The sequence below is a fragment of the Eleginops maclovinus genome, chromosome 17, assembly GCF_036324505.1.
Source record: "Eleginops maclovinus isolate JMC-PN-2008 ecotype Puerto Natales chromosome 17, JC_Emac_rtc_rv5, whole genome shotgun sequence".
Lineage (NCBI taxonomy): Eukaryota > Metazoa > Chordata > Actinopteri > Perciformes > Eleginopidae > Eleginops > Eleginops maclovinus.
In genome coordinates this window covers 7,955,466-7,981,246 of record NC_086365.1, presented here as the reverse complement: position 1 = coordinate 7,981,246, position 25,781 = coordinate 7,955,466, and the positions used below count along the sequence as shown (strand labels likewise).

General features: G+C 38.7%; 1 protein-coding gene across 1 annotated transcript in view; it reads right to left on the bottom strand.

Moving 5' to 3' along the window:
* Positions 1–1,020: 1,020 nt before the first annotated feature.
* rassf3 (Ras association domain family member 3) overlaps positions 1,021–25,781 on the bottom strand; it is a 45,887-nt gene continuing 21,126 nt past the window's right edge. The window contains exons 3-7 of the mRNA XM_063905037.1: positions 9,358–9,465; positions 7,462–7,635; positions 6,885–6,972; positions 5,213–5,325; positions 1,021–4,819 (exon numbers count right to left, since the gene is read on the bottom strand). Coding sequence (XP_063761107.1) covers positions 4,670–4,819; positions 5,213–5,325; positions 6,885–6,972; positions 7,462–7,635; positions 9,358–9,465 — 633 coding nt within the window. The 3' untranslated portion in view covers positions 1,021–4,669. The remainder of the gene's footprint in view (positions 4,820–5,212; positions 5,326–6,884; positions 6,973–7,461; positions 7,636–9,357; positions 9,466–25,781) is intronic.

The window sequence follows — 25,781 nt, the reverse complement described above, 5'->3', positions numbered from 1 at the left end:
ATCTGATCTCTATATGGTCGACAAAATCATTGGAGAAGAATAATATCATCAAATGGCAAAAGAGCTACACACAGATCTTTGGCATTTACACGGACAGTTTTTGGATGTTCACACTTGACACAGATCACACAAAACAGAAGATAAAGCCTTAAAGACTGGACATATAAGATAATAGGTTAGTGATGTAATTTAAGAGCTCCCTAAAATAACTGTTGTATGGTAAATGTAGGGGTTTTCTCATTTCTAACAACTATTTGGTTGTCAGGATCAATTCCTAAACAACAGCTTTGAATGGGAAGTTCTTTAAAATGCGGGAAGGTGATTTTCAAACATTCAATCTGCTAATGAGGATCATGTAAAATGCTCAAAAGCTCCAGAAAAGCTGCTAATGGTGGGGGTGTTTTCTATTTCCAAAATCAGAATTAAATTAACAATTGATCAGCAGCTTAGATTTCAATATTTTAAATCACAATAAAGCAAATACATTTTAACGCATCAAGTGTAAATCTAATTGTCCACCACATAATGCTGATATGTCAAATTTATATTCATTGTTAGTATTTTGTATTGCATGAAAATAGTTGTTCCTGAACAACACAAAGCAGAACGAAAGCTGGATCGGGACTACCTTTGCCTTTCTTTGCTTTGAAGAAATGATCAAAATAGTTGCAGAATATTTGATTCAATAATTGATTCATATTGACTAAGTGTTCAAACTCTAGACATGCTTACATGTGAAGAAACTCTAGGTAAACTAGATACTTAACATCTGTTTTTCCTCGAGGTCTTAATCAGTAATTAGACTTTGCTCAAATGATTTATTCGGCTAATTATCAGCATTATATGGCGTAACATGATAGAGTGACACAAACTACATCACATCTACATACAGTATTTGGAATTTCTCTGTCAAAGTGAAGTCAATAGTTTGCGTGTCTGATTAAAACAGCCTTAAATCTCTTTACAAATACCAGATTTCATATTTAAAGTATTCATTTACTAACACTACTGACCCAAAGCTTTGCATAAAAGGTTATTTAATCATCAAGCCTCACTTCCTACCAGCATCTGACGACATTTAAGATAAAAACATCAGATTTTCACTCAAAGTGTTTCTCCGACTGCTGCCTGACCCCCAGTTTTCTCTAACATAACGCATGCTTTAATATTATTTAGCCAAGTAGTGCGTACAGAGAGCATGTATGTTTACAAAAACACTAAACAGGAACAACATGCGAGATTCAACAAAACCATTCACAGTCTAACATCTAAACTCAAAATATACGAAAGACAAAAATAAAATGAGCTTAAAAAAAACAAAAACCCTCAGTCAAACTGTACTTCCATTTGTTTGAAAATAAAATGTTTAATTAAGAGTGGAGCTTAACAAAATCTTTCAAAATAAGATTATAGTGTATCAGATGTTAAGGTAAAGTACAGAGTGTGATGGCGGTAGATTAAAGAGAGAAAAGAAAAATGAAAAAAACCCGTGTTCCCTGAATTCAAAGTTAAAGTGCCCAAATAACTGAATTAGTTGATACGATTAGTCTGGTACTTGGCAGAAAGAGTTGTTTATCAGATACACAAACAACAACAACAAGGCTTTAAGATGCATTAACTGTTTCCATGCAGACTTTGTATCATTTAAATTATATTATAGGGAAGCAAAAAAGGCAAACATACTTTGAACGTTTTAAAAGCAACTGAATCCCAAATTTGTGTGATTTTTCTTTTATATCCAGAATGAATTTCAAGATCTGCAAAAGTTAGAATTTTGATATTTTAATTTCACATGTTTGACTGACTTTATTTTATGTCTGAATTAAATTTATGACCCGATAAATAAGCAATTAAGTTTTAGTAAATGGAATAAGGAGATTTTCCCCCAAAAGTTAAACATCTGAATAAAACATTTAAAAATGCACATGTTTACACTTGGACTTCTTCAAATTAAATAATGGGAAAACATAAAATATATTTAAAAATACTTAATCTAAATTCAGTGGTATTTAAAGTTAACACTGGGGTACTAAAGGGACGTTTCAAAAAGCAGCAGTACAAAATTATCTAATTTTAGATCCCAGAGCCAAAAATGCTAGATCCTACATTTCCCATAATGCAACACAACGTTGTCTTCTATACTGCCCTCTCTGCCTCCTAAAAGAGTGGCCCTTTAAAAGTCACAATTAGTCATTCAGCTGCTTATAAAATTCAAATCATCCTGACCTTTTGCTTCCATATCATTAACCCAGTGTTCGATAATAAAATAAACCAGGGTCGAAACCCCTTTAAATAAAACTCTAAACTTTATATGTGATCCCTTCAGAGGGAACAGGCCTCTGATATATGTTTTGCTCCAGGCAACACCATAAAAATCACTTTGGTTATAACAAAAAATAAACCTATGAGAGTTTGACACAGAAATGTGAGATGCAGGGTTTGTCCACTAGGGGACAGTGTTGCACTTCATTCGGCTCAACTCATCCCCTTTTAATGACTTGTGGTTCAAATGATTGTCTTTGTTTAATCTTAAATTGCATGTATGGTGTTTGATCAAATATCTGAATAACTGCTGATGCAAAAAACAGAAAAAAATACAGTTTTTCAACAAAACTACATTGACAAACTCTTTGGTCTCTAAGCCATAAATGATGAATTGCAATTACTACAGATAACATTGCATATATATTTAAGGCAGCTCCTTGCAAAACATGTCATGGACCTTTACTGCACAAAAACGCCTCCACCTGTGTACATTCGTTCGCACTTTGCATATCTTTCTTTCATTCGTTCTTTTCCTTTTATCCGCCAGCTGAACCTCGGGTTGTAAGGGAGGTTAAGGCTTCTTGTGCTGAGAAAAGAGCACAAAAACACGAGAACAAGACAGGTCAGCCATTTTTCCCTCCGCTGTTCTCTGCGGACCTAACACCTCCCTTATTTCTCTGAGCTGTGGGTCACAGGAGCTTTCATTAATGCAGAAAAACGCAAAAAGACAGAAAATCCCATAAACGTCAAACTGCTCACTACTGTCCTACGTTTCCTTCTCTTCTACTTTCTCCATCTTCTCAGTCAACTTCCAGAAACCGTCACTCCTCCTCCTCTGCCATGCAGGGCCAAAGGTTAGAGGTCAAGTCTATCCAATCTACATTACCACCTTCAGCTTCAAATCCAACTAAATCATCCCCCCCGCCATTAAATAACTACCTTCACACTAAAACCACGTCTCTTCCTGCACTCCCCTCATCAGCTTCCATTTAGACTCTTTTTTGTTTTAGTCAGTCAGTATGAAACCGTTCCGCTTTCATTATTTGCCATTAGAGTTTTTGTTTTCAGTCACATTAAACCTGAAATGCACCTTTTATTCCTCTGTACCCACGTCTACAACATTCACTTTCAGGAATCACTTCCTATGGAGTCCAAAGTGTGCCTATAATCAGAATACAAATACTAATCAAAGATATCAATCAATCATTGATTCATTAAAAAAGCAATGTATTTATGCATTTCAAATAAGTGTATTATAAACACCTTTTTTTAAACTTAACAAATAACAAAGTTCTATGTTTGATAAGTTATAGGTGATTAAAGTCTCAATATAATGGAAATAAGAGTTAAAGGAGACTCTGCTTATTTGCTTTGAAGATCATGTAAGAGCAAGGCACATAAGTACCCTGAAAATAATAATATAGAAAAATATTTGTAAAACATAACTGTTACATTTTCTTAATCTATAAAGCAATTACCCAGAAATTAAAATAGTGATTAAATAGTACATGTAATTTAACGTTAATATTCCTTATGTGTTGTCCCTCTGTTGTCTTGTTTTGTTGTCATTTTCACATATAATCAACAGCTATGAAAGTAAAGTAAAATAATTATAATAAAAACTAAATGCATTTTCTCTTTGGCACACTGAAGACTCCATACCTACTTCTTACTTCTTCACTTAAATATTTCTCAACTTTCGGGATCATTCAGGCAAAAATCAATGATAATGCAGCTTCTTAACTCAAAGGCTATTGTCTAAATGATCTGCTAGTCCTGTAATGTGTAAGTCGATGCTCATGCTCAATATTCTCAACTATTCTCCGTGTCTGTATCAACCACCGGACTGTTGCTCCGCCTCTCAACAAAAAAACAGAACAAAATAAGACTTTTTGTTTCGAGAAAAACAAAATGAAACAACAAAAAGCTTCACCCATATAAATTAAGAAAGAAAAATATGTACAGACCTTTAAAAACAAAAACATTAAATAAACCTCTAACTCAACATATGGCCTTGAGTCTTTCACAAGTGTAAAGGGATAAAAAGGGGGACCTAAAGATAAATTATGTGACAGCAGGACAGAGTGGAAGAAGAACAGAGGGATGCATGGAGAGAGGAGGAGTGGATATGGCACTTTGTAGTGACTCTTTGGTGTGAGCAGGCAGCAGTGTGAAGTCTTTAATCCAGGCTGAATCAAACTCCAGCAACCAAATCTTCTCCGTTGATCCTTTCTCAGTTTATTTCCTTTGAATGTTTGTATGATCCCTTCGTCCGGGCGCAGAATCCTTTGTTCTCAAATGCCTCTCCTCGTCAAAATGTAGATTCAGCTCCTCTGAATGTAAGAAAATCCCCTGCTCCGAGCCTGTATGGGGCAGTAGTCCTGTTTTTCGGAAGGCAATTCCTCTAAGAGGGTCCTCTGAGCTCCCGCATCGCCTCCTGCAGTCTTTGCCGGTAAAATCCGTAGCGACGAATCACCGCCTCCATCTGCTCATCCTCCTCCTTGTCGAGGATCCGCAGGAAGTTACGCAGCTCTGGGATGGAGAAGGCATCCCACTGAGAAGAGGAGAAAACTTTATTTACAACACATATTATGATGATGTTAACGGGTGGTGCTTAATTGCTACTCTAATATAGATGAGAGGAGGAACAACTGGTAGGACCAAAAGGGAAAGGAAAGAAGGTGAACGAGAGGGGGAAACAGAAGAAGGAAAGGGAGATAGAGGAGGATAAATAGGTGGTAACGTACGAGGATGAGGGAAAAGGTGAACAGAAGAAGGATGGAAAAGCAGTAGAAGAGGAATAGGAGAATGCGGATGAGATATCAAGAAATGGAAAGGAGGAAGAGTAGGAGGAGAAGAAAGAGTGGATGACATTATTCCATTATGAGCTGTAGGAGAGATACCGTGGTTAAATATAAAGGTGATGAATGTGGATGAATATTTTTACCAAGACTTCTCCGGTCTGTTCTCTCAGTACGAAGCTGAGCGTGTCGGCTTCAGGTCCCGCCACCAGACGCAGAAACAACGGCTGCTCGCCATCCGCCAGCTTACACACATACACTGAAACACACACACACACACACACACACATTAATTAAGGCAGTACATTATGTGCGGTCCTGCAAGCCACATTCATGCAGGCACCGATGTGGTCGCTGCAGTTGCATTTTGTGTGTGTGTCTGTGTGTGCATATAAACATGCATGGCAGAGGATGAAAGGATGGGCGCGGCACATAAATGGCAACCACAGTCATTTACAAAAACAGAAAGAGAGAGAGAGAGAGAGCCATGTTGCCAGAAGAGGACAACAACACTTCACTTTAGGGACGATAATGTCATATATCTTTTTTCTTTTGCAATTATATGGGTACATTTTCTTTTATTAAATCATCAGTTTGGCAAGGGACTTTTACATGTGTTAATGTAAGAGTGCTGCTAAAGTTTTGTAAATATTTCTTTCTTCACTGTCACTAAAACTAAGCTTTAAATAAGATAATAAACATAACACACTGTTTAACAAATTCGGCTGAAAACAAAATCATGTAACTGATGTGACATTGTGATTTACACATTCCCTTGCCTCATTAACAATCACTTTTTGCACTAACCAGGTCCTGTGAAAACATCACATTCTGCATCCTCAGCACAACTGCAGAGCCATGAATGACTCAGCAAACAACATTTCAGTGGAATTGTGACTAAACTGCAGGCTGATTGCAAAGAGCAGGGAAGAGTTATTTTGTATTTATTATTTCATACACAAAACACATGTTTAACACAATGTGCCGACTCCATAGAAGTGGAGGACGAGACCACCGCATGAATACAGTGAAGAAAGGGGTTCAAGGCTGCTGCAATCTGGAAAGGTTTTAAAATAACAGTGGCTCTTTTCCATTTTCTTTCAGACAGACATCCAGAGTCAGTTTGTCTTGTCCTGATTCTAAAGGACATTTCTTCAGTACCCTGTGTTTAATGAGCTGAATGAAAACTTTTGTCTGGGAAGTTTTAATACGACCGTATGTAGCCTGCATACATCTGCTGTCTGTCTAGACCCTGTCTTTTATTAGTCTCACTGTATGGCTCCAGTGAGGAGGTGAACACCAGACCAACGCACATAGGCAACACACAACATCTCTATAAATGTGACTTTAAATAAGATATAAAAAGCATTCACTCTAATTGAGTCATTTTAAATCACTTTTTTATAGTAGAAGGATCATACAGTCCATCTTTTTGCTGTTGGAGATGCTACGGATAATATTTGAAACCCTGTTTTGAAACAGCTGTTAATTCAAAGTGTGTGTGTGTGTGTGTGTGTGTGTGTGTGTGTGTGTGTGTGTGTGTGTGTGTGTGTGTGTGTGTGTGTGTGTGTATTCCTGGTGAGCTTTTCGTAGTGGGGAGAGCCCTGCAGGAGGGCGAGGCATTCAGAAACACACACGCAGCACACACACACACACAGTTGACACTATGTCAGCAGTCCCAAAGCATCTGTTACAGAGCTTGATGTGAGTGGAATGAAACACACCGTCTCCGGTCTCAAGTGCAGTACACACACAGACACAGAGACACAGAGACACACAGACACAGACACACACACACACACACACACACTCTCTTACCCTGCTCCTCCCTGCGGTAGCGTTTGTACAAGGCGTATTTGGCCGGGTTGTCTTGGACTGTGAACTTGCTCAGCAGGGCGACGATCACCTGAACACACACACACACACACACACACACACACACACACACACACACACGGTTAAATACTAAAAAACTAACAACACTGATGTGATGTGTATTGATAAATAGTTTTTTATCTGTGCCCTAAATAAAGCCCATTAAATGTTCTTAGTGCTTGAAAAGCAATACATCCTGCTCACCTTGGATACGTCTTTAGTTAGCTTATTTATTTTTAATTAACAGACACGTGTCGGCCATTAATTAAACTATAGTTTCTGTGTCTGCAGAGAATGTCAGAAACTGAGAAAACTTAATAAAACCTCAACATCTGCCAGAATTCACTGAACCCTGACTTCAACCAGTATGTCATCAGATCCTAATTAGGTTGTGTTGACGTGTGTGTGTGTATGTGTGTGTGTGTGTGTGTGTGTGTGTGTGTGTGTGTGTGTGTGTGTGTGTGTGTGTGTGTGTGTGTGTGTGTGTGTGTGTGTGTGTGTGTGTGTGTGTGTTAGCCACCTGTCTGACGGTGTTATTGGAGCTGATGTGGAGGGTGTTGGTGACTCCGCGGGGCAGATAGAAGGCATCCTTCACCAGCCCCCCTCCTGCTCCTCTCTGACCCCCCCGCATTGTCACCGGCCTCCTCAGGTCCAGCTGAACTTTGATGAAACCAGTATACACACCAGTGGGATTCTGGGAGAATCAGAGAGGTATGGTTAGAGCTTCAAACGTGTATGAACAAGTCAGTCACCAACTTTTCAAATATTTCTATACAAAAAAGCCTGACAATGCAGTTTTAGGTCCATCAAATATGGAGAATATATCAACAAATATTGATATTTTCCCATGGGGGGAAATAGTTAGGCTCTGTTACAGTTGCTCCACTTCAGGAAAGAATAGAATACAGAAAATAGAGAAAAGAAAAGAGCTTTGACTTAATTAACCGATCATATACAAAAAAAATACAACCCCCAAAAACCTTGGACTAATTAAGAATAAAGAAAGTTATTCACAACAAAAATCTAGATGTACACGCTAAATGATCTCTGCAGAAGAAACCAGTTCACCCAGTAAACCCAGACAGATGGCTCCAGACGGAGAAAGACCATCTTAATCCCATTATCCCGTGTGTGTGTGTGTGTGTGTGTGTGTGTGTGTGTGTGTGTGTGTGTGTGTGTGTGTGTGTGTGTGTGTGTGTGTGTGAGTGTGTGAGTGAAGGTCACAAGAAGACAAACGAGATCAGTATGAACAGAGTCAACTGCACAGGGTGACAAAGAGAAACTGCACAATCAGAGACGGAGCGATAACGACACAAAGACCAAAAACATGTCAAAATAACAAGGAACGTTTTGGGTAAAGTCAACACCCCCGTAAACACTATAGCTTCGTATTTTCAGACACACACTCTATTTATTTTATGTTTTATTTTACAATTATAACGTCTCATGTTTATATGAATAGTTTTAATGTTGAAATATGTAAATTAGGCATCATTTAATGCCAACATCTGGTGATTGTAGGAGAAATCTACAGACAAACTGAATCTAAAAATACATTTTGGATGTTTTCCTTTCCACTTCCAATCGAAAAACAGGAAGACATGTTAAAGAATCAAAGTAGCTTGATTTGATGCGGTTGATATATGCTCTGGTGTAACAGCTGTATGCCACTGCAAAACCAAGAAAACTAAATGGAGTTAAAATAAAAAAGAACTAACTTTATTCCTTGCGTTCTATAAAAACAAGCACATGTTATTTTCTTAAGTTGTAACGATCCAACAACAAGAAGCCTCCACTTCGCCTGGAGTGCGTTATTTTTTCTGGGTTCAACATGTTGCTCAAGTTTGCCCTGTGGCTTTGAATTCGACTGCAGACATGTTGGACGCTGCCAAGGGAAACAGTACGAGGAGAACAATGGCAGGAATAACCTCGCTGTGATGTGAACGCTGAGGAATGCTGCAAGCTGGAAACAGCAGCACACCTTCACATCAGAAACCCAGCAGACTCTTTATTCATATCTACAAACACTAACAAATTAAAAGAGCGTTTCAAACACCTGCACAGGTTTACATGGTATTTCAGGATGGTCTCTGGGATAGGTTTTGATGATCTGCTTGAAATTGTAGATAAGTTGATTTATGAAAGGTCATCTGGTGTCACATGTTGAGCTGGCTTATTAAAAGGTTCTGTTAGCTGCAGCTACTGTAAGTTAATACAGACTCAGTTTGTAACCTTGGATGTCATTATTACTTAAATGTAAGTGTGTTTGATGGACTCGCCTTTGATCAATGAGCACTTTTACTTCTTATACACTTTCCTGATAATCCTCAGTATTTTATTTCTACTTTAGTAAAATACTCCTTCTATTCCACTGGATATCAAGGTTTTTATTTGTTTGTATGTGTGTTTCACTTACGAGTGTCATCTTGAGCAAGTCTTTGGTCAGAGAGTTGTACTGCTCGATCTTCTGTCGGATTTCCTCCCTGCTGAACTCCGTCCGCAGCTCTCGCTCCTTCTCCGCATCCTGACAGAATAAAGGAAACACGACACGATGAGTAAGTCACAAGTCAACTTAGTTTATCAAAACAATAAAGTCTCTGTAAAGACAATAGCAGAGGCACACGTGCACGATTGCATGAGTTCATTTTGTGTGAATGAAGAGTCTAAGTAAGTTGTATTTTGTCATCTTTTTGTCACAATTTCTTCAAACCTAATTTTACAATCACCCACAATGACACAAATATCCTCCTGAATCAAATGATGTATTATTTCTGTCCATTGTTTTATTTTTTGTGATTATATGTATCTCTTTTTTAGGCATCCACAATGCACAAGTCCATATATTTGTTGGATCTAGTCTTTTTTATTCTTTTCCAGGTGTTAACAATTTTCTCCTGCAAAGCCCTAACATGCAGGTCCTCATTCCTTATATTGTTCTATATTTTCTCTAATTTGCATAGTATAAGAAATAGCACAATTTTATTTAATAATACAAATCCACATTCCAAGCACTGCTAACTTCCAGTGCATGAATGCAGGAATCATAAAAGACTAAGACGGAACTTATTTCCACACGCTGAGGTGCATTTGTATAATGTATGAAATAGTTTTCAATTGCGTGTTCAAAGGAAACGTGAAACCCAAGCTGTTTTTGTAACAGAAGAGAAGCAAGAACATTTTAGAGAAAGTATAACAAACATAAGTTGATTTTCAAATTGGTTGACAAGTAAAAAGCAAGACAAATAAATGCTGTCTTTACAGAATCTGATCAAAGAGGACTAGATTTCTTTTACCTTTGGGAGGCGAACCATAACAGGAAGCCGGCAGAAAGCAGAATAAGTTGTTTTATGTCTGCTTGGTTATTCAACAGTGCTTTATGGTAAAATGGAGCATTTGTCATGTGACCCAGCCCATTTATATGATAATAAGGAGGGAGGAGATAACCTAATAAGTGCAATGAGAGTAAAAAACAACTTACAAATCACATTTTTCAAATACCTTCTTGATGGAATATACAACTTGTGTCAAAGATTGCAGCAGGAATATATTAGCACCGTGTATATTTCCTCCTATTCTGAAACAAATCATCTTTTCACGGACTTTAAATGTGAAGAGAATCCTTCACTGCTGGAGGGTCAGTGCATGACAAATTCCCAATCTGTGTCCCATGCTGAGCGACTGACTTCTAATTTTAGACAAAACATGGAAATCTCCTGCAGGAAACTGAACAATGCAAGAAAGGAAAGACTAAATTACCACTTAGTTTGACGGCCACGTGGATGTTAACAGTGTGTACAACCTAAGATTGCATACTGTAAAGCACAAGCAGAATGTTTGTCAAATCACACAAGAGGCTTTACTGTAAGTGAGGACTGAAGTCAGCCAGAGGGGGGAGGAGGTCAAAAACAGACGTCAGCTGATAGAGATTCTAGATAAAGAGGATGAACTGACATGTGTACAGTGCAGACAAAAACATCTTTAAAGACCAGAAATAAACATGTCAAAGCATGCTAACGTGAGTGACACCAGGTCAGACACACACAGTCCAGCCCTCGTTTTACAGCTACCAAGAAACACATAATCAAGGTCACAAGATAAAGCCCAGTGTTACATAATCGGTTGTAAAGAGCCTGTCCTCTGACTTAAAGACAGTAACAATGTTTTCAGGCAGTCGGAGCATGCAGGAGCTTGGTTTCAGGAAAAAAGCGGCACATAAAGACAACAAATATATATATTTAGAAGAAGAAATAGTCGAGAGGGCCTTTTAACGGCTGATGAAATGTCTTTCTCAAATATCTAAAAGTGAAAATACTGGCAGGATTCAGCATTTCCATTGAACTTTTTGGGACAAAATAAAAACCCTTTACCCTCTTTGGAAGCCATTTTTCTTTCACTTAATAGACTCAAATAAGTGAACTGATAATGAGAAAAGGCCTACTAACTATCTTACTTTTTGTTACAACATGTCAATGGTGAAAGCTACATCATCTCACAGCTTTTAAAGACTCAAAACAACTGATACGACATTTGAAAGACATCTTCTGTGTGCCAATGCAGTCTTTTAATTCTCCAGTGTAGTGTGTGCTTACATGGGCATAGTGCAGCACTCCTCTACATCTATTAAAAACCACACACACATACACAAACACATAGTGCAGAATCCAGGGAGGCTTTGAAGGCACACACACCCTTATATGGAAAACACACACTGCTCAAGGGAAAGACAAGGTGCCAATGCAGCGTGTGCAAACACACAGTTCTGCAGAGCTCCTAACAATGTAATGCCAGTCAGTGAGCCAGATCAAGAGAAATACTTGCAACGTTTAACAAGTCCTTTATCAGACGTTTGGATTAGATTTGAAGAGAACTTGATGACCCCAAGAGCAGGAGACCAAGCAGACTGCAGATCTGTTTGTCCGTGTCAGAAATGGATGTTTATTTCAGATTCAAAGGAAAAATCCCGTCTTTATATCCCTGTTCATATCAAAATACATGAGAAGATTCCAACAGGATCATAAGACTGCATTCAGATCTTTAAATGCATTAAAAGTTTGGAAAGTTTTCTAAATCAGCGCACAACTTTATTTAGGTAGGTAAGTCGACGCTGATTTACTTAAAATCTAATTTGGACATTTTTATTGGAGGTTTCAATGGGTATTTTTCACGACATATTCATTGAAAATATACCTTTAAATCAGCCTTAGATGTGATGAATAACTACTGCAGAATGTATCCTTAATATATGGGTTTAATTTGGAAGCTCGACACCAAAAAGATGCTAAATAATATAAGGTCAGTTTTATTACAGAATGTAGTCTCAGAGGCTCTTCTGATTTAAATCAAAGAATATCCTCCATTAGATCATGGAGGTAAACTAATTTGGTGCAGACACGTCCATTAAAAATCTCAAAAATGTAAGAAACGTAAAGCCAGTACTTTTGCATAAAGCTAATTCCTGAGTGCGGTGACCTCACTGTGTGCATGTGTCAACCTGACTCTTCCGGATTAAAGGACGAGGATATCGGACCTCAACAAATCTGCTCAACACATGCACACTGAGACATAAATAACACCCTGAACGGAGGCGATGATATTCCTGGGGTAATCTGGAAAATCCTTTTTTTTTTTAAAGGTGACGTCAGCTTTCTACTGAGGGGATTTTCCACATTCACGGTAATCACCTGATGAGTCAAAGCGTATCATCGGAAGGAAGTGACAAGCAGATCATCTGTCACCTAGCACAGACACAAAGACAGAGTGGGTAGAAAAGAGTGACTAAAGACGAATAAATAGAAATGTGTGTGCACAGGTAAGAAGCTAAACCTGAAGATCTCGTAGAGTAAGCGACTTCCAACCTACATTATCTGCCTTTACTTTGAAGTTGCTTCCTGTTTATTCCGCAGGGGGGAAAAGTCACTCATCCATCTGTTTATTGGTATATGGCTTATTTGTACTTGGTATGAGTATTCTGAAATAACAGGAATGAGTGCTTGTTATACATCTGAATCCTCACCCCGTTAAATCAGAGCTCCTAATACTGACCAATAGTGATGTTCAAAAATATAATTTTAGCCCTCATGAGTGTGCATACCGAGTGTGTCCAGTTCAGGGTGGAGAATGTTACTAGGAACTGGGAGGGTAAGAGCATCTTAATCCAAACAAACCAGAGGAGCAGAGCACAGCGGAGCTACAACACCATGAGGTCATGGTTTTATTTAGGAGCACAGCGAATCCTCCCACTGAAGCTGGAAGATCAACACTGAAGAGGGGAGAAAGAGGACAGAGGGAAAAGAAAAGGCAGGAGCTGGAATTCTGGAGACAAATGAAGAAGTTGATTTGTACACAAAACAGAAGATCAGCATACTTTATATCCATATCCCAAAATCCTGATGCATGTCATCTTTTGATACGTTTGGATGAAAACATGTAAATACTTTCCTAAAAAACAACAATAGCCTGAGTTACTGGTGCCTTTTCAGGTACATATGGTTTCTTAAGTGTTCAAACCTTGAATGCTGAGGAGTAAGAGGTACAAAAGAACATATTTTGGAAGTTAATCCTGTTATGAATGAAGATAGGTTTCTCCTATTGCCCAATACTGACAGTTCGAAATATCTGATTCAATATTGAAAAGAATAATAAGATTTCATGTCTCTGCACTTGTTGCATTAAGCAGATGTCCATCAAAAAACGGAACAGACTCTGCATTGGTACCAGAGCTAGCAGGAAAAAGCAGAAGAGAAATGGAGAATAAAAAGTGATGAGACAGAAAATAGAAAACCGACCCGAAGTTAAGTTTTATAATTATCTCCCTATGTCACTGCTGCCGTTTCAGGAATAACTCTGGTGGTTAAAGTTCAGTCTGAATGTGTGTGAGACACCTGCAGCATTCCTGCCTTTGTTAAACACTGTCACGCTGTTCTGCATCCACCGTCTGTAAACAGATGGCATCATCATGTAAATGTGTGTTTGTGTGTGCAGTCAAAACACACCTAGCTCAGCTAAATGGACCCTGCAGCAGAGGTCTGTGTGTGTGTTATGGGTAGACTAAACACAGTGGTTAGGCTTAGCTGACTTTATCGACCCTACAGAAAGACATTGTATTTCTGTCCATGCGTACACTTACTTCCTCTATCCGAGTTATACTGGTTATGCTATACTTATCCTCGGCCAGTCTGACCTCGAGATCTTTAGTTACGTTTAATGAGTCTGATACTTGACTAAAACAATATATTTGGTGCCAGTTATACAGACAATACGTATCTGGATACTTAATTTCTTCTGCATATCTTTATCGATCATTCAGATATTCTCAGTTTGCCAAATTCATTTAAGGAAAATAGTGAAATATATTAACTTAATACAATTTATGGCAATGGACACTCAATTAATCGTTTCAGGTACGACATCATTATGAATTATCTTTATTTAACACTGTACTTCCCATGTAAAAGCAAACTTTTACTTGATGTGCTGACCTCATGTGCACTTTAGTTTGGCAACAAAACAAATGTCACTAAAAACTTCCTTTGAAATTGTTGCAATTTAATGACTTTTTCTGTAAAATAACAAAAACTGTTTCAATAAAACTTCCAGAAATGCTCCATTTCACCCTAAAGAGCCTTCAACATAAGCACCTCTAACCATCTCTGTTTTCAATGCATATTGAAGACATTTCCTTAGTTTTTCAACCCTTAAGCTCATCATTAAGCTTCCACTCTCCTATCCTCCGCTCCCCAACCCCCCCTCCTTTCTCTATGTTACTTCCTGTTGAGTCCGCGGGGGGAAGTTGAGATTGGACACACCTTTCCTCCAAGCATTCCTGCACTAATGGGTACACACTCATGCACAAGCAAACCGCCACATAAATGTAAGAGTGGAAGTGCTCACACCTTTCCTCCACGTATAACAGACAACCCTCAGCTAATGGACAGAAACACTCCTCTTCTTGAGAGGACATTCCCGAGTTAATGGACGCTCATACAGTAGACACAGTGCAGCCTTGTTAAAGCCTTTTATAGATCTTAAATGATAGTGCCAACCACTGTGTAAGCTATTCAGTAAACACAGCTGTCTCATCTCTATAACCTTACTCTTATATCCACCATTCATTTACATCTGGGTAACTTCTAGGGCCTCAAGTTTGAACCGGCGACCAGGGTTTTTTGTTTTGGCGCTTTGTATAGTTATTCAAAAAGTGTTCAACCATGGTAGTACATCGGTATTAATTGGTGGAATATATTCTCTATTACCTGAATTTGCAAAGCAAAAATGTTGTGGAATAGAAACAGCATAAAATACTCAAGTTGAACTACTTCACAATTGTACTTAAGTGCAATACTACTAATACCATTGTTTCTGTAGAAGAAAGAAAAAGAGGAAAATGATGCAATTGTCTTTTCAGAATAGAGAATTGAAACCTGCAGACTAATCTAGCTGAACCACAAAGACATGAAGACAGGCTCCACACAATGATGTGAACCACAGTGGACCCATTACATCACCCTGAGGTACTTTCTGTATGTTTCTCAGTGGTTCAGTGAGTACAACATGGAGACATGCACGGCGGAGTACTCGACACAAGTTATGGTTCAAACCACAAGGAGGCTGTCTACAGGGCTGGGTGGTCGTCCTCCATGAACTTAAGAAACAGTAACAAAGACGAGGTAAACGGAGAAACATGTGAGGAAGTAGAAGAAGACACAAGCAAAACAAAATAAGGAAGGTAGGAAAAGAGAAGGGGGAAGAAATATGTAAGGAAGGCAAGAGGTGAAGGGAAATAGCTTTAGAAATATTCAAACATCGTGTTGAGACTATAGCTGCCTCTTTGTAAACTCTAGCTACAAGTCAAGCAGTGGTCATTTTGGTTGCTATGGAGATATAACATTAAAAATCTATCCAATTATTTTCATGGTCAACTCACAATGAAGCCTGCTGAGAAATGTTCCCATTAAACTGAAAAATGGAGCCAGCTCACACACACACACACACACACACACACACACACACACACACACACACACACACACACACACACACAATGTTATAACAAAACAACTGAGCCACGGACCAAGTGGTGTGTGTGTGTGTGTGTGTGTGTGTGTGTGTGTGGGCTGAGATTATGAAACTTCATGACTGACCTTGTGTGTGTGTGTGTGTGTGTGTGTGTGTGTGACTTCCCGTGGTGAGTTTTATTGCAGAAAGCATAACACCAGCACGTACAGGTCATACACTAAGCGCTTTAACTTGTTTTTATTAGATCTTAACTTTTTTCAGATTAATATTTCACTGTCTAGAAATTCTTCACATTTAAGTGACTGAACGCAGCGAATATTTGGACTTTAACAAAGATTAATGACTTGATGTAATAAAAGACGATAAATCAATTGGGATTTGGTTCTGGGCTACCAATTGTAAAAACGCATGCATGAACAAACCTAATGAAGAGCAGAAGAGTACGGCCAGGTGGACACATACACATTCATGTACACACACGTCTATGGAGATGGCTCAATACCTTAAAAGTTCCTGAATGACTAAAGAATAATGTTGTGTTACAAAACTGCCACACTACAGGCACTCCTAGACCAATTTTCCAATGTCTTACAACAGCAACTTCCATCTCATAAACAGCCTTGTCAGCAGTTGTTTAATGGCTTGGTTCAACTCCTTAAAAGCCACAAAAGACAAATGATCATTTAAGGAATGTAGCCAAAGAAAGCAAAAGCTAGCAAACAAAACACCCTAATGAATGATACTGAAAGCGAGGTTTCATTGCTCCCATCTACAGCCTCTGTGAGTCAGATATGGAGCAACAGAAAAGTCCGTCACCATCAGTCATATCTGACAACTTTATTACTGAATGCCCTTCAGTCCCCAGCAGTGTGAGAATCAAACAGAACTACATGTGTTTATAACGCTTGTCAACTGCCTGCAAATATGTTAGCATGAAGAAAATGACCAACCCTCGCACACAGGGGTTTTCCTACAAGAATATAGTACGAGGGCGATACTGTGGCACTGATCTTGTAGATAAGATAACCAATTCTCTCGGGAACATGACGCCCAAGGGCTCACTGACAAACAAATGCGACATAATGATTGTCTATATGTTATAATGCTTACTGTACATGTGAATATGCTAGCCAAATACATAATAACAGATGCCAACATGCTACTTTTTATTATTTTAACACCTACAAATTAGTGGCGAGGGTAAGAATAACAATGTTGTCCCTCTTTATCCTTCTGACACATTTCTGGGTGTAATGAGCTTTACAGACGCCCGTTCTTTCCTGTACTCATGAGCAATTCAGCTGTTGCAACAACACAACAATAAATCTTAAGTGTAAAACTTTCTTGATGATATCCATTTATGTTCGACACCTTGAATCTAAAGGTATTTGGATTGGATAAATTCAAATCTGTCAATAGTTCTACATTTAATGCAAGGTGTCTCGAGTTTTCAAAGCTTGTGTGAAAAGAAGAAACCAGTCTTAAATTACATATGTAGTATCAGGAAACTACAGGTTGTTTCTGTGGTACAATGGACACAGTGAGGATGTCAAAAGGAGGTGAGTCTGAATGTGGCTTGATAAAGGAAACAATACCTGTGAGATGTGTGTGTGTCTGTGTGTGTGTGATGATGACTATACTGTAATTCTCTCTTTAGTCACCTCTGCAACAGTGGACAATCCCTTTAAAGAGAGCCTATACACACAGAAAAACACACATAATCCCACATCAAGCTAGCCAAAACACAGACTGAGAGAGATCCAGCCACCGCGAGCCAAATCCTCATGTTAAAAACCACTGCATACTTAAATAATGAGCATGTAGCACCATGCAGAACCCACAAACTAAACTTTACCAAAAGACAATGGTGAAAAGAGCCTTTACTTAAAGTAGTAGATTCAAAGATTTAAGGGATTGATTTTTCCATAAGCACAAAAGCTATAGTATTGTATCTTTCACCTCCACAGTGCAAGATACAATATCATTAAAATAATCAAGATAAGGACATAAAGTATGTATTCTTGTAATCAAACCATCATCTTTTAAAATCCAAAAGTACAATATACACTCAGAATGCTGTGGAATAGAATATACACTTTGAGAAAATGTACTACATTGTGCATGTGAGCGTAATTCAGCAGTGGGAATTTACCATGAGACATCTAATGACATACAGTCTGATGGGTATTTTGCGCAGTGTGTACTCCGTCATTACGTGTGTGTAACTTTATGCATGTTGTGATGAGTGGAATGTGAGGAATGCTATTCACAGCAAAACCACTGCTTTAGGACACAACACACTACTATAGTTTGTTTATTTATACACCCCAATACTTCTATTGGAAAGCCATTTAAATTGTGTGGTTGCTCAAATCTGCCTCATAAATAAACATTGACATATACCTAGGCATCAGTAAGTCAAGGCATGGTGCTGCCTTGACTTACTGAACTTATCCAGCGGAGGAGCCTGAATGTATTGCTGTAAAATCACAACAATGATTATGTTAGTACGATAACACAACAATACATTTGGTCAGTGTTTTGTTAACTCATTTTTACTAAACATCATTTATATCATCATGACATTTCTTGTTTCTTTATTCTATCCATTTTTTACATTAAACCTTTGTTCGTTATTTAAAACACATCTCATTTTATTGCATTATACCATAAACGTCTTGCTTCACAAAACTAGCAGAACTTTGTAAGACAAACTCTTAAAATAAGAAATGAATTGTAATGTTCAATTATGTTGGTTCTCATTTATTTCATGCCGTCATTCTTTTCTTGAAAAATGAATCACTGATTACAAGATTCCTTCTCAGAATTCCTCAATGATCATTTGAGTGAGACATTTTTCCAGCAATAAAACGAGTCTTAAGATGTACTAAGCACGCCGTAACGCTGAACATGTACTTCAGGTTCATCTCTGTTGGGCAAACAGTGAAATGGCAATAATGTACCTCACTGAATTTCTCATCTGTCAACAAATACACTGATACAACCCTGTGCAAAGATCTAACATCCAATTATGTATTCACACAACATTCATAGTTGTCCTACTATGATTAATTCAACAGAAACATTGCTCACACCTTAACCTTTAGGATTTCCCAAAACAGCTCTCTGTTACCACAACATTAACTCACACCAAAAATGTCCGCTCCTAAATTAAAATACCTCAAATCCTCTGAGAAGGTGGTCTTCCTCACATCAACACACACTTCCAGTGAACCTGCCGTGTCAATAATCATCATCCAGACTCTCACTTTCTGCTTTGAGGCGGTTTTGGGTCTGTGTTTGATGTGCAGAGCATGCTGTGGTCTGGTGATAATGGCCTGACTGGGAGCCAAACTGCTCCCAGATGATCTCTAAGTGAGGACGGGTATGTAACTTTCAGAGCATGGTGGCAACATTAGAGACCTAAAACACACGTTTCATTAAGAATTATATAAACACAGAGGAGACCAGGCGGGAACCATCTCAATTCTCTACAAGGAGATCAGATTTGCAGGGCTGCACTTTTTGGAAAACTAATGGAAAGTATAATGACTGATATTGCAAAATCGATTTGATTCTCAATATGAAACAGATCATTGTTTACATTGTAATTGAGAAAAGTGTTTTGTACAATTCAAACCAGACATTCTGAAACTAAGATGGACTTTATTCTGACCGTTTAGAGACCAAACCATTAGTATATTATTCTAGATCCTCAGTGGGAAAATGATTTGATAATAATAAGAAGCAGCCAAAGCAAACGGACACAATTATTTGATTGATGTATCTGATATTCTGTAATCAGCAGTACATACAGTATTTCTGCATCGAAGGTTGTGGAAAAAACTAAATAAAAAGGATTAAAAAAAGCGACCAAAGATGAAAAATAAAAAATAAAGTGTGAGCTTACCACATCCCACACCTGATGCCCTTTGACCTCGTGAGAGGATGCTACAGGTGGTCAGTTTCAGAGGGGAAGGAAAGTGGGGAGAAAGGGGGAGGGTACAGAAACCCCTTAACCACCTGTTGAGGGTATTTGGCCGAGAGCCGTACAGTACACAGTTTGTTTTAAAGCAGCTGCTGCATGATTAATCATATCTGTCCACAGGCTTGATTAGCTGTGAGCAGGCAGGAAGGGTTGGATAAATAGACAATTACTATCGTGCTGACACTAACATGTCATGGTTGATACATCTTGCTGGAAATGAGTGTTAGAGTGTTTTAATTACAACTAGAGATGGAGACCAGGAAATTGACCACAAGTAGAAAAATGTGGATTCATTTTACATTCAAATCCTATCTTATGCGTCTCTTCATAGATTGGATGATATTTTAAAGGCCTGAACTCTTCCAGATTTCCCTCTCTCAGACACAAACAGTCCATGCTCTCCATGACGCAGGTGCCTCTCAAAGGACGATTTATCTTATTATACAACACAGACCATTGCTTTTAAAGGAGGGGGGTGTGTGTGTGTGTGTGTGTGTGTGTTTCCATGCTTAAAAGCACTCCGGATCTGTTTGAAGAGATAGCGAGGGCTACGCAGTTAAGAACAATCCACTTATGTTTCTTTTGGAAGAGCGGGTGGTCAAGAGGGCAAAGGCAAAAACAGTCTCATAAAACACGTTATGTAACCTGCAGTCAACAGACAGCAGCGTCGAAACATCACACGGCAAAAGGTTTCCAGCACTCAACATGGACTGATATCGTGCTTTACTGCTGAGGTGAAGCTGTCAGTTATTCTGCTGTAAATCCGGGTTCCCTTGTTAACGTATTTCTCTTAAAGAAATGACACCATTAAACTTTAAGTAAAAAGGACTTTGAGGACGTTTGTTGCCAATAACAATAGAAACACAATAACTTCATTGTTTTTGCAGAAAAAGTCTTACTTTACCGGAATAAAAAACCCATTGTTGCAAACTATGCTAATTAAATGTAAATTAAATTCCTGTTAGAATATAAAAATAGCCCTGACGCAGGCAGATATATGTATGCCTTAATACAAATCATTGCATTCATTCAAATGTTAATTTACATGACACAGTTTAACTTCTATAAAGACACATCGAACTCGGAGACATATTTCTATATGTCTTGCAGGCAAAATCTTAATGTTAACGTTATATTTAATGGGGTTAAACACATACTTTAGTCAAGTACCAACTAGTCGATGAAGTTTCATGCAATCACCAAGGGCCACATCGACACCACAAACACAAAAGAAGAGACCGTGTTTACGGTTGGCATGGCAGTGTTGTGAGTCCAAACACTGCGAAGGTTGACTGAAATCTACTTTAAACACGACTGTAATTCATATAAATACTCAGATGATGCTGGATATACAGGAACACCAACCTGTGGCGTCTTTCTGTGGCTACAGAGGAAGCTATGATCACTTAAGACTAAAGACAAACTCTTGTGAAATCCTATTTCACTCTCCTTGTGTTCAATAAACACATCCAGCATCCTGTTACAGTCTCCAACAACACTGAGGTCTGTTGACGGGAAATAAAGACAGGTTTGATGAATTTATAGCTCTAAAAATAGGTGCGATGCTCAGTGGGTCATCAGTTGAATCTGCAGCACTGGATGTTTCCTAATAGTCTTGAGTAAGCTTCAAAAGTCGGCCAAGGACAACAACAACGACTTGAACTCGCAGAGTAAGAGATAACCACACAGAAAGCTGCTTCAAGGATAAAACTGGAACCAAATTCACACCATATAAAAAGCTGCAAGAGTACAAACTGTGTCAGGAGGAGAGCTACAAGTGTATAGCTACTTGACAACAACGAGTCTTGGGTGGCCTTATTGGTTTTGAGAATACAGGAAAGAGAGCTGGACAGGAAGTGACATAACAATGGAGGAGGAACCAGGATGAAGGGAGGAGAGGAGGCTGGAGGGGTGAGGAGGTGATAAAAAGGGGGTGAGGTTGGACAGACAGAGGAAGGAAATTTAGAGAGAGAGAATGTGACAAAAAGCAGATTTGGATTCATATGCCAAAGTGGACAGGAAAGATTTAACAAGGCTGGGGTTTGATGACTGGAGACCACTTTGTTCCCACTTCATCTGCTTTAAATGCTGGTGTGAAATGAGTCAAAAGTTATAATCTTGTGCAACAGGAGATAAAAACAAATGAAAAAACCAATAAAAAAGGTTCCAATGGTGTGAGAAACAGATTTACAAGTTAGTCTGCAAAAGTGTACACAAACAATGAGCCACATGATGATGTCATTGACTATGTGAGAGGAAAGAGGAGGAAAAAGAAAAAGCAGTAGAGCTCGGATCTGAATCTGTCTATAGCGTGGCAGTCAGTCTGTCTATCAGTCGCCCTTGCAGATAAAAAGCATGAGGTAAATTTCCCACAGCGACAGATAAGGAGGTAAACGTTTGCTCAACAGTAAAATGACCTCATGTGTGCAGAGATTACACAATTCTCCAAAGAGAACATAACAAGAAGCACCGGTTAAACCGGATAAATAAACAAACATCACAAAACGCACCTAGAGAGGGCGTGGTGAGGTAAACATATTGCACCATCAATCTATCGGTCAGCAGCGGGGGAGGAAGAACAAACGGTGTTATTGTACGTTATGATGAAGTCATTTGAAAGGCAAACAAAGCCTGAGCTTCATATATTTCCTGGGAACACTGGTGTCCTTTTAAAACGGGAACATGACAGCTTACTGCATGAGGAAACACCGCTTCCTTTCTCAGATTGAAACACACAGTGGCTCTGATGCCGCCGCAGTAATGCTGTCGTGTAAACCTGCAGCTCAAATCATAAGCTGATTAAAAAGGCTCGAAAAAAGCAACGAATGAGTGTTTATGGAAGTTTATGGAAGGCACAGAATGCCATAAAGTAATGCTTCGTGATATATAGCTCAAGGTAATCTTTTTCAGACGGTGTATTAAATCCATTGTGCATAAAGAGAACTGTTTGAACTGAGGGTTGTGCGCATTAAACCATTCACTTCCTTTCAAAAGCAGCTCACATTTTCAAGTTCAATCTTATTTAAATACAAGTAGCCGTATGTATGTTTCACATGCACATACTTTATATAATAACAAGAAATATTTGATATCTTTAAGGATCTCATCAAAATACTTGCTCTATGGGAAACATGCACAATGTCGCAATTTTCAAAGATGTTGGCCGCCACATCAGCAACCTGTCCAATATGAGTTTTGAGTTTAGGTCAAATTAAGGAAACACAAATATATACTTTCCATATCATTTTAATATTTACTCTTATTCACTTGTTTTTTCCTTGTTTTGGTTGTGCTAAAATTGCCTTGTCATACCAAATCATTGCATACAAGTCTGCAGGAAATTCTTGATAAGCAAACTTCCTCCCTGGATCAAACCATTTTTCTGTTTTTAATCAAACATCATCAACACATTCGAGCACGAGATCCAAAACTGCCATATTGTAAAACCCCACCCAGGTATATTGACAGACAAATGGTCTTTTAGATAATCAATGAGCAGCATTAAATGAATTTGGATTTGTGTTAAGATTGTTGAGAATTTGGAACCAAATGAATGACCAGGTTCAATAAAGTTTGTAGTAAGGACACCACTGTGAAACCGTACACTTCTAGCCTGTATATTAACTTATTTATGGTCAGCTGAGTAAGTGAAGAACCAACTGCTGACGTCTGTTCATTACACAGACACAGCACAAGCACTGTTTCTGTTAAACAAGATGAAATGTTCTGTGCTGTGTGTGACGTACAGGAAGAAAAACAGCTGCACACATCATAACACACAGCAGCGCAGAACCTGATGTATACTGTAAGTAGACCACTTAGTCTATATGTGGATGAAAAGTGGTGTTAAAATAAACGTGCCTTAACATCTAGTGATAATTGGCTATTAAAGTTATATAAAGTTTTTCTAAAGCTGGTTTACATTAATTGTTCTGTCAATCAGTTGCATAAATGGTTGAAATATACTCTAAGACTAATTCAGAGTCAGTGTCAGTGGAATCATGATCTCAAAACATCATGTCTAAAAAATGCTGAATACAACTAAAGTAAAAGTTCAATGTGCGATGATGATTTGAATTGAAGATGAGCAGCTGTCCAGTGATGAGTGTATATGGGTGTGTGTGTGTGTGTATGCGTGTGTCCTGGGGGCTGGGTGGGATTACTCTGTTTCCACGAGACACACAGACCAACTGCTCATGACATGACATTTCCCCACAGAAACACCATTCACTGGAAGGTGGAAGAGTGGGCAAGTGGGGGCAAGGCTGTGTGTGTGTGTGTGTGTGTGTGTGTGTGTGTGTGTGTGTGTGTGTGTGTGTGTGTGTGTGTGTGTGTGTGTGTGTGTGTGTGATACAGATAAATCCTCTTCCTCTGGTCAGTATTACATCTCATTTCCCTGTTTGACCATCCTGAATCAGTTTATCCGCCGTCAGTCTGTCCGTCTCTGTTTACACTCAAGCTTATTAAACTTCACTTTCCTCAGACATTAGAGACTGGCACGGCCTGGAATCTAATAGAGAAATCTCTCCTGGGAGACACTGTGATTCAAGTAGAACAGAAATAACATTTAGTCACCCCTTTTTTTAGTCAAAATGAATGTCAAGTGCCTTGTTACATTATAGGAGGGTAAAGAAAAAGAGGAAGAAACGTCTAGCTTATAAAAGATGCATTTGTATCTGCAAACAAGTCACATTCGTCCACCAGAGAGTTTTAATTCTTGAATTTTTCCACTGTAAACTGTCCATGATGTCCTGACCAATAGTCATAGTTCATTTCCATTTCATTTCACTACAAGCTTTACTAAGTTTACTGTTCTCAAATATACAGTATGCTAGCCTTTCCACGTCCAGTATTGTAGTTAATCTGTTGCTGTACAATAAGTACAACTCAGTGGTAAACATAAATAGCCATCAACTCTGACAATAATCTTATATTTTTCCGATGGTAAACCAGCAATTTAATACAGCAGACCCAAACATTTCTCCCAAAGGACACGTCTCTTCTATAGATGTAATTACAGTTGGCATGTGGGAAACCACCATGCACGAGCCAGCGTCCCATTCGGGTCTGGAGCCAGAGTTTGAGACACTACAGGTCACAACCTCTCCTCCAGCTCTGTATGGGCTACATTGTGCATCCACTTCACACTCACACATACACATCCATGAGGAATGAAGACCTACGTTAAGGGCATGTCATGGAAAAGTGAAGGGTCATGCATTGCTGCAGAATCTGCAAGCAATGCATGTCACACACACACGAACACACACGAATACACAGACTAAGTGGGCAGAGAAGAAGAATAGCACAATTATGTTATAGTATGCCCAGTTTTGAAGGCATGAAACAAACCAGGTGTGTGTGTGTGTGTGTGTGTGTGTGTGTGTGTGTGTGTGTGTGTGTGTGTGTGTGTGTGTGTGTGTGTGTGTGTGTGTGTGTGTGTGTGTGTGTGTGTGTGATCAAGTGGGTCAGCGTGAGAGAGAGCCACTAGAAGACCAGTATTTACCTAAAGAGTGACCTAATTTTTCAAGGCCCAGACATGATAATGCTGAATGACTCTGTTTTAACTCAAATCCAAAGCCCAGTCTAGACCTAATTATCTCAGTCTGCAGGCAAAGGAAATCCTTCACAAAAAAATTGAAATCTAAGCAGGATTGCATTATTTTATTAGTGCAGTTTAAACTCTGGGATGAAGTCAAATGGGTCACAAGGTAGTGGCTGTGATGGGCTCATGTGATGGGGATACCACTGCCTGAATTGTACCATAACCACTTGCCTGCTGATCTTCTACTTCTGTATTTTAAGATGTGTTGTTGTTGGTTCAATCCTACATTTGG